General features: G+C 40.4%; 1 protein-coding gene across 1 annotated transcript in view; it reads right to left on the bottom strand.

Annotated features, from left to right (window-relative positions):
• Positions 1-453: 453 nt before the first annotated feature.
• The window catches only part of LOC125043234 (protein phosphatase PTC7 homolog), a 158,627-nt gene continuing 148,875 nt past the window's right edge, over positions 454-10,205 (bottom strand). The window contains exons 2-5 of the mRNA XM_047639243.1: positions 6,155-6,334; positions 4,883-5,081; positions 4,349-4,605; positions 454-3,341 (exon numbers count right to left, since the gene is read on the bottom strand). Of these exons, the coding sequence (XP_047495199.1) occupies positions 3,292-3,341; positions 4,349-4,605; positions 4,883-5,081; positions 6,155-6,334 (686 nt within the window). The 3' untranslated portion in view covers positions 454-3,291. The remainder of the gene's footprint in view (positions 3,342-4,348; positions 4,606-4,882; positions 5,082-6,154; positions 6,335-10,205) is intronic.

Genomic DNA, 10,205 nt, shown 5'->3' with positions numbered 1-10,205 from the left:
AAATCTCTTTAGTGTAAGTTCTTCAGTACTATCTGAATTTTGCACAATTTGGTTAAGGTTGTTTAAACAGGATTTGTGTCTGTATGTCTGCCTGTCTCTATGTGTCTGTCTGTCTCTCTTTGTTTGTCTGTCTGTGTGCCTGTCTTTCTCTCTATCTGTCTGTTTGTTTCTCTGGCTGATAGCCACTCTTGTTATTACTGTTATCATTATTCTGTTTATGGAACTTAATATGAGAATGTTAGATTTCTATTGCATGGAAAGCTTGTAAATTGAAAAAATTTATAGTTGGTTACCCATGATTTCTTTCTATTCAATTCTTAGTATATTGGAAATTTCTCTTATGGATTTTTAACAACTGAATTCCGAGTGCTAAGTCCTTAAATTAATTATTTAACCCTACCTACAGGAAATCCTTTATGAAAAATGAACAAGGAACCAAAATCAATATTCCAGTTTTACTTTCTTGCATTTTATTTATGTATTAATATAATACAATTATAATACATAATATATTGCATTGTCTTAAGCAACATCACAAACAGTGACTCCACCTTTACCAAATTTCCCTGAAGAAGAAAAAAAAAAAGAAGAAAAAAAGGAAAAACGGTCACCTTCCTTGTGACCAAAGTTGTTGTTCTACTCCAAAATTATAGTCAATTTCTTTCCATAACCTGTGATAAAAAATAATTTCATTGTCTTTGAGAATTTCTGACATTAGAGTACAATACACATTTTCATTTTGCTCTTTTAGATTCTGAAGCTGGTTTGCTTCAGTCACCAGACTCCTTTTGAATTCCATTCGTCAGTGCCAAGAACAAGTGGGATTAGAGATATCACGCTGTGTTCTTGTGATAAGTATCTTGCATCTGTGAAATGGCAAGTCATATATCTGTCAACTCTACCTGAAAGAAAATGCATCCTTAGCAATACCTTTTCCAAAACATTTATTCATCATAACAAATTGTATCACAAAAATGCAGCTTATACCATTACCAATATATATTATACAGAATATTTCTTAATCAGCATATATAGCCTTCAGAAACATTTTATTTTTTACAAAATACACAAGAAAAATCAGAGTAAGGATAATACTGCTTAGATTAACAGAATATTCTGTACAATCTATATTGCCTTTGAGTTGCTGAGATACAAATCATTAGTGCACTACCACTGGGAACATTTCACTTTGACAGTTTACAAAAATATCTTGGAAGTACATCATGAAAGATACCTTTATAGAAATGTTAAAGTTTATGGAGCCCTTATACTCTAACAACAATATCAAATAATGTAATACATGAGGAAAGGAACATAACAATATTGCTGTTTCAAACTAGCCCTACCACTTTAATGCTTTATGAGATACTGTGAGCTGCACATCCATTCATGACCAAAATTAAAACAATCGCTTGACACATGACCATAAAAAAAGAGAGAAAAAAAAATGCACACCTACATAAGGTATTTAAAATAATTTATATTAATCTTCATAATGAGCTAACAATCAGCATTGATGCTAATGACTTATAGATTCAAGTGATAGCAAACGCAAAAATAAACCCAAACTGAAGTTGTACTAAAATTTAATATATAGTAGCCACTTCATCATATATTTTCCCAGCATAATCATCATCCGCTTATATTTCACTTATCCAATTATTTTTCCAAGATATAACAAATCTTTCCTAATCTGCCATAACAGTACAACTACCTAATCTATGAGTACTACGTGCCTAAGTGAGAACACTGGCTCACTACTACTGAACTGGTCCTGACGCTATGGTGTTGGGGCCCCAGAAAGTTTAAGCAGACTGTGATACATATTATTATTGTTTTTTAGCTGTGTGCACTAAACCTGTGGCATGAATGAAACCTACTGTCATATATTAAGGTTTATTTTTAAAAGTTTCCTTTTTCTTTTCTGAAACATTCTTCACTTTTCATAAACTAAAATGTACTGAAGTTGTTACTGTCAGATGATGCTCCACAACAGGGCTGGGAAATCTCGTCTTTACAACCCATTATACAACACTGTTAAAGTGTGCATGAATGAATATTTAATGGCATTAATGGTATTTGACTAGACTGAATGACAAAAATGAGGAATTGCACTTTATAAGGACATCTTTCAATTTATGAAATATATTAAACCAGAAATCTTAATAAACTATAACCACTAGCCACACATAAAAGTGACAAGCTTAAATACATATTAAATCAATTAATGTTTATAGTTTATTAATATTACTGGCCTGATCTTATTTCCATGTCAGAGGATTTGGCAATAAAAGTTTGCAGTAATTAAAAAAAAAAAAAAAAGGACATTTCTCTTAACCTTGAGGAAGAGTTAAGTGTTTTGTAGAATGTCCCAGTGTCCCGTGTAACTTGTAGTATGAACAAGGTGATGAATTACAGTCCAAGGTATACAATCATGTCTAAACCATTAAATACAAAAGTTGACATCTATAGCATAAAATAATGTACTACTATTCTTCGACTACGGAAAGCTCAGCTGAACATTTACTTCTGTACATTGGAGCTTTAAAATGTTGGCGTGATCTTTGGCCCATACATAATTATATACCATGGGGTAAAATAAACAATGAAAGTTTGGTGCTAGGAAGTAGAGGGTATGGAATGTAGCTATTATTATATTCGGAAAGAAGATCACAGCATAAATTTGGATTTTTCTCCTTTTTTTTTTTTTTTTTTATATATATTTCTGTTCAGTTTGTTCAAATTCATGCTGTGTCCTTACTGTTCCTATTACAAGTGGTGAGATGATACATAATGTTTATCAGTAAACCCTGAATGATAATGGTTACTATTCAACAACCCTGTTCAACCTTGTTAAAAAAAATCTATCAGATATGTATAAACAGGATGACTAATCATTACTACCTTTCAAGTAATTCTGACAACCATGAAACGGCTACTATGAAAATGTTAATTTACATGAAAATGACATCAACATTCAAACTTCATGAAATCATAGGCTGTCAGAGACTTCCTTTCCAGATTCTTCTATGGGTACCTCAAGCATCATGCAGCGTTCAGGATTAAATTACAACCAACAAATAGCAAAAGAGTTTCCATAAAACAACATCGCTGAAGTACATTATTTTTCCCCTCGTTCATCAAGTGAAAAGCTGCTTTCTGGTTTCGTTTAAAAAATCAGAGAACAAGGATGCAACAAATATCTTGCAGGCATGTAAGACTTGGTGGAGTATGTACACATGTCTGGATGATGCAGAGATTTCGTCATGGGTTCCTGGGGCCCCACACAGTCTAAAGTGTGATTGTTGCCAATACAACAGTTATGTCATCTGGTTTACCACCTGCAATGAAAAGGAGTTGATTAGCATTAGCAATTTATATCATAAGCAATAGCACTGTGTCCATTAGTTTTCTTGAGAAAAAAAAAAAAAAAAAAAAAAAAAAAATCTGAATTTCAAATGTCACTGACAGAAAAAAAGCATATTAAAATATAGTATTTGTCAAATGTATATTTGTATAGGTTGAACTACAGTACTCCATCTTGCTATCCACCAAAGATGAAAAAAGTAGAAATAAAGTTTTTCATGAAAAATTGAAATACTACAATTAAATAAACCCCATGATATTTTATACAACTATTTCAAGCAAAATGTAAATAGATTATGCTATAGCTCTAGATCTAAGCTACAATTGCAAACTGTTAAACAAACACCTTAACTGATAAACCTGTATATTTCTTTCCTACTGACTCGCACGGGATTCAAATCACTCTGTAATTAATACATTGATAACTTTATACACTCACTTAAAAAAAAAAAAAAAAAAAAAAAATGACACTCACTCACCCTTTCAATTAGCAAACCAATCCAATTATAAGAGCTATTATATATCTAGACGTAATATGTAATGACTAACTGCATTAATAACTTTAATTTGCACTAATGTGCACTCACTACGCTATACTTTATCACAGGTAAACAAATTATAAACATGTGCACATCCTCGCCTCCCCAACCCCCCACTCACAAGTTTCGACACGCTTGCCCAGATTATTATGAGTGAGTGAATGTGCGTTTGTGTGTGCGTGAGTGGGTGTGAGTGCGTGCGTGTGCGTGTGCGTGTGCGTGTGCGTGTGCGTGTGCGTGTGCGTGTGCGTGTGCGTGTGCGTTTGCGTTTGCGTTTGCATTTGCATTTGCGTTTGCATTTGCGTTTGTATGTGTGCGTTTGTATGTTTGCGTTTGTATGTTTGCGTTTGTATGTTTGCGTTTGTATGTGTGCGTTTGCATGTGTGCGTCTGCGTGTACGTGTGCGTGTATATGCTCTAGTGTGTCTAATATTCCATCCTTACCTATTGCGTTTATGCCATTTTCTCTTGCGTTTCGGGCAAATGGAGACATATAATCTTCGTCGAAAGCCAATTTTCTGGCTTGCTGTGCGATCGAGTTGGCAGCTTGTTGTAGTAATAATAAATCTGTGGAGCCTTGCACTTTGACCATTTCCTTGACTATGGTAGAGTCGGGGAGGTTATCGAACACCCCGTCGGTGGCGACCATCAGCACGTCCCCCTCCTTCACAGAGAATTCCCGAGTCTCGGCGCTCTCGGGTCTGAAAGGGAAGGCGCCGTCAGTATCCACAGTCCATCAGAGAGCCAGGTGATAGTTCAATCTCCTTTGATTAGTGCGAATTTGTAAGAGGTTGTATGAAATTGTTGTCATTGGCATATGAAATTGGGAATTCAAATAGCCTACAGGAAAATTGTCGAGATAACTGTCTCTAATACAAAAATATCGTATCGCAACACAAAGCACGGATATAAATACAGCATAAACGAAAAACATCGATCATCTCCTCGTCATGTTCTCCTTCGACCATCGACACTGACCTGTCGCTAAGGACCTGAGCGTTGGTGCCAGGAGGTGGGAGGGAGAGTTGGAAGGGGGTGTTGAAGTAGTGCTGCTGTTCCTGTGAGCGGTGGACCACGGAGCCATCCCGGACGACCAAGAAGCCAGAGTCCCCGATGTTCGCCGAGTACAGCTGGCCAGCTTCACCCTGCAGGACGACAACACAGGCCGTGCTGCTCCCTGCAACAAGAGGTTGGAAACTGACACGGATGTAGGTATATAAATCCGCATGCATATACACATTTAAATATTTAAAAGATTGCTATTTAAAGACGTAATTTGTGAGTCGTTAAAACCTTGAAAAGCTAATTTCATAAGCATGGATATTTACACAAAATAATGATATACTATGCTCATCACAAGGGAGCATCAATAACATTATTATCACCATAAAAACATATTACTATATGCTTCTAACCCGAGTAGGCCAAATACAAACGCAAGCAAAAGCCACGGGAGATTGTTTAGCTTGGAACTAAAGAAAAAAGAACAACAAAGAGCGTAATGCCGTGGGAGGAAAGACAATCAACAGTTCTCAGTTTAGCCGCAAAAGTCAGGGTAGCCGTGGGCAAGAAGTCGTGGCTGCTGGAAAGAGTGGGAGAGCCTGACGGAGAGTCGGGTGAGGGAGAATGTCTGTGGAAAGCGAGGGGGAGACAAAAGCAAGTGGAGAGGAGGGTCAGGGAGATGCTCTGGAAGAAAGAGTCGAGGTGGAGACGGGGAACTACCAACTGAAGGATAAGGCAGCGTCAAAGCTTATCAGCAAACAGGCGGGAGCGGGTGGGGACTGTTTCGTTTCTTATGGAATTATGTTTTATGAGTAAATTAAGCAAACTTTTCATATATAATTTTTGACGTATCGTCATTGAGCTTGTTTTTAATCATCGCAAGATTCTGCCGAGGAAAGTTAACAGTTAACTCCTCCCGCTGCCAGTATGAACATGTCCATAGCGTGAAGATTATCGCGTCTGCTGCCGGCGAAGACGCGGCATAGGGGTCGGTGCGAGGAGATGGCGAACTGATTAGGACAGGAATGGAAAATAAGAAGGAACAGATCACATGAACGACAGCAAATAAACAGGGCACCACGAAGGAATCCAAGAGATAAAAAAGTGCGGAAAGTCCATACGCAAGATCGGGAAAAAAAATAGTGAGTACAAGGAGCAGAAGGAAGAACAGAAAGCACAGAGCAGAACACGGCATGAAGTTCATCCCCCCCCCCCCCCTCCTTAGCGCCGCAGCATCCCAAGGCATACCCAGGATGTGCGTTTTGTTCTCCAGGAGTTCGTAATACGCCCTGGCGATGATGGCCGCGGGGTCGGAGGCCGTGTAGCTCCCAGTCCTGACCAGACGCTCGCTGACGCGCATCAGTGAGTTGGAGAACTCGCCAGGATCAATCCCCCAGGCCCGCCATCCGCCTACGCCGTCCGCTACGCCTGCAAAGAGAGAGAGAGAAAAAAAGTTAGACTGGTCCAAACAACACACCAAAACGACGCTAAGTACTCGTCGTCCATGTCCAAACAGGAGGAGGGAGGGAGGACTCGACGCTGGAATCCACACGCTTAAAGGGCGGGTCGCAGCGGAAGCGTCACTCCCCCATACCTTTGTGATGAAACGTAGTCAAGGGGAGGGAGCGACAGGGGGAGGAGGAGGGGGAAGAAGAGAGAGGGGGGAAGAAGAGAGAGAGGGGAGAAGAGGGAGAAGGATGATGAAGGGAGGGGGAGAAACGGGAGGGAAAAACGCCTACAGGACAGGACAACACAGGTACCAGGTGAGAACAGCATTCCGGTGAATAATGTACGAGCAGTCCGGATGCGGCCGAGGGTAAAGGGGTGAAGGGGAGAGGGGGAAAGTGTGAGGGAATGGAAGGATATTGTTTGGTGGACGTAGAAGGAAAGGGTAGATGAGGGAAAGAGAAATGAGAAAGGGAAGTAGGCACTAAGAGAGAATAAGGGTAAAGTGGAGGACGATAGGGAAAAAGTGGGAGGGAAGTAGCATACATGGGTTAAATGGCTTAACAGTAACCATTGCGACAAATGAGGAAAAATCATATGAATGAGAATGAAATTATCTTGTGCCGTGAAGAAATTAATTCACAATCGTACCCTTGCTTTAAAATAAGTGGCGCCACGAATGCACTACAAATACCTGACCTCAATTAAGAAACGATAAAAATCAACAGGCAAGATAAACCCTTCCAAAATGCCAAAGAAAAAAAAAAATAAATAATAATAATAATAACTAGATAAAATAATAACAAAACAAACCAACTCCACTACAGAAAATGGACGCCGACAGTTCCCGCCGTAATGCCTCGGAATATTACCCACGTAAATTTTTAAATGCTACACATGGAGGGAGGACGAGGAAGGGGGGGCGGGGGGGGGGGGGGTGAGGCTAGAGAATGTTAAAGCGCTGTAGTCATGGAAAATAAAATGTACCCGAATTCATTGTTCCAGTTCACTAACTATTTAGGACCAAATTCTATCGGAATCAACAAAACTTTTATATCCACACCATTTGACAAGCACCTATCAAAACACGAGAATGAGAGAGAGAGAGAGAGAGAGAGAGAGAGAGAGAGAGAGAGAGAGAGAGAGAGAGAGAGAGAGAGAGAGAGAGAGAGAGAGAGAGAGAGAGAGAGAGAGAGAGACAGGAGACCTTCTCTTCTGTCACATTCATTTTTCCTAACCCAAACACACCCCGGAAAGTCCTGATCCCAATGCATTAACATCTCGACTCTCTCTCGCGGTACGAAACCTCCTCCGAGGCACCTCTCTTGCATATTTCCACCCTCCGTTGAAAAAAAAGAACATTAGGACGAAAAACACAATAAAAACATGGAGGAGGAAAGTGAGATGGTCCACGAGGACTTATATCACTCCCAGAAGACATTAACGAAAGTTTTAGCAAGTTTGCAAAGCGGAGGGGAAAAATAGCACAAATTGGAGGGTACTGAGCGCTCTCTCGCCTCGCTCGGCCTGACTGCCAACAACGTGCACCTTTTTCCTACTCGTCATTTTAGGTGTCTGTCTCAGTCTCCCTACACGTTAGATTGTTTCAGTCTATCTGTTTCTGTCTGTCTGTCTGTGTAGTGGAAAACTGGGGGAGAACACACAATACCAGAAGGAAAATCATCATTAAACAACACAATCTTTAAACGAATAAGAACAATAATACGTACAAATAATAACAACAACGTTAACGTTAACGTCATCGACGTATTTTTTTATTCGTATAAGAATACGACAAAGAAGAGAACAAACAAACACACCGACGCCCCAACGAACGCACGCATCTGCACCCGTGGGCCCTAAACGAGTGGAATCTGCATGCCAGGAGCCTTGCCCGACGCCCAGCCGTGAGTGACTCCGGCCAGCTTCCTGCAACTGCGTGTGTGCGGGTGCGGGTGTGAGGCTCCGTGCATGGGGCTTAGTATATGAGTCATCGCGTATGAGGCTTTCTATATGGCGCTCCATTTATGAGGCTCTGTCTATGTGATTTTGTATGTCAGGCTCCGTGCATGAGACTTGGTGTATGAGGATTTGAGACGTGTTTTCAAAGCTCTCGTCCCGGTACTGATGTTTTAGCCAGATTAATATTTGAAGGCTCTGTTTCCCTCCCTCTTTCACAAAGGGCGTGCGTTTTAATAGGATTAAATATCAGCACAGAGAAGAGGGAGGGGGAGGAGGAGAGGGAGAGGGAAGGGGATAGGAGATGTGAGTGAGTGTGTGTGAGAGAGTGAGAGTGAGGGTAATTGAGTGAGAGAGAGATGAGATAAAGATAGAGAGGGGGGAAGAAGGGGAAGAGTAATACGATGAGAGAGAAAGAAATAAAAGAAAGGGAGAAAGAGAAGGAGATGTAGAGGGAAAAGAAGGGTGAGGAAGAGTGAGAGTAAGAGGAGAGAAAGAAAAGAGAGGAAGACAAATAGAGAAGTAGACCCAGACAAAGCAGGAAGGGAGCGAACGACACACGAACAAGGAGACAAATACAACGACCTTGAGAACAACGATATAATACAGCCTAATAGAAGTCCATAAACAGCATAATAGATGTACTCAAGCGAGACCAACCGAAAACTCGCGAACTTTTTCCTCTCTTTTTCTTTCTCTCGCTTTCCAAACATATACAGAGACAGATAAATCGATAGCTAAGAAGAGAAAAGAGAGAGATGGAGAGACAAAGATAATCCATTATTTTCCCTCTCCTTCCCTTCTTTCTTCCCCGCACTTCCTTCTCTCTCCTTCTCTCTCTCTCTCCTCTCTCTCTCTCTCGCTCTCTCGCTCCCCCGCTCTCTCTCTCTCTCGCTCTCTCGCTCTCTCGCTCTCTCTCTCTCTCTCCTCTCTCTCTCTCCTCTCTCCCTCTCCCTCTCCCTCTAGCGTTCCAAAAGTGTCTCACATCGTTTAAACTCACGGTCAAAGAGCCTGGAGTTTTGTAGCGAAACAGGCTTTTAAAATATGTGGGAAACTCTGACGTGTTTATTAACAGAATCATTTCTTCTTCGAAAAAAAGAGAAAGTATTCGCCGTAGCAGGTCATATTTTGTTAAAGTTATTAAAGAAATGGAATTTGCATTTTTTAATTTTACACACTTAATAATAATAATAACTAGATAAAATAATAACAAAACAAACCAACTCCACTACAGAAAATGGACGCCGACAGTTCCCGCCGTAATGCCTCGGAATATTACCCACGTAAATTTTTAAATGCTACACATGGAGGGAGGACGAGGAATGGGGAGAGGAAGGGGGCGGGGGGGGGGGGGGGAAATCATCATTAAACAACACAATCTTTAAACGAATAAAAAAAATAATAATAATAATTATAATAATAATAATTATAATAATAATAATAATTATAATAATAATAATAACTAGATAAAATAATAACAAAACAAACCAACTCCACTACAGAAAATGGACGCCGACAGTTCCCGCCGTAATGCCTCGGAATATTACCCACGTAAATTTTTAAATGCTACACATGGAGGGAGGACGAGGAATGGGGAGAGGAAGGGGGCGGGGGGGGGGGGGGGAAATCATCATTAAACAACACAATCTTTAAACGAATAAGAAAAATAATACGTACAAATAATAACAACAACGTTAACGTTAACGTCATCGACATCTTTGTCGTATTCTTATACGAACAAAAAAATAAGAGAACAAACAAACACACCGACGCCCCAACGAACGCATGCATCTGCACCCGTGGGCCCTAAACGAGTGGAATCTGCATGCCAGGAGCCTTGCCCGACGCCCAGCCGTGAGTGACTCCGGCCAGCTTCCTGCAACTGCGTGTGTGC

This window comes from Penaeus chinensis, chromosome 33 (assembly GCF_019202785.1).
Source record: "Penaeus chinensis breed Huanghai No. 1 chromosome 33, ASM1920278v2, whole genome shotgun sequence".
Lineage (NCBI taxonomy): Eukaryota > Metazoa > Arthropoda > Malacostraca > Decapoda > Penaeidae > Penaeus > Penaeus chinensis.
The sequence above is the reverse complement of the archived record's forward strand: the minus strand, read 5'-3'. Positions and strand labels throughout refer to the sequence as shown.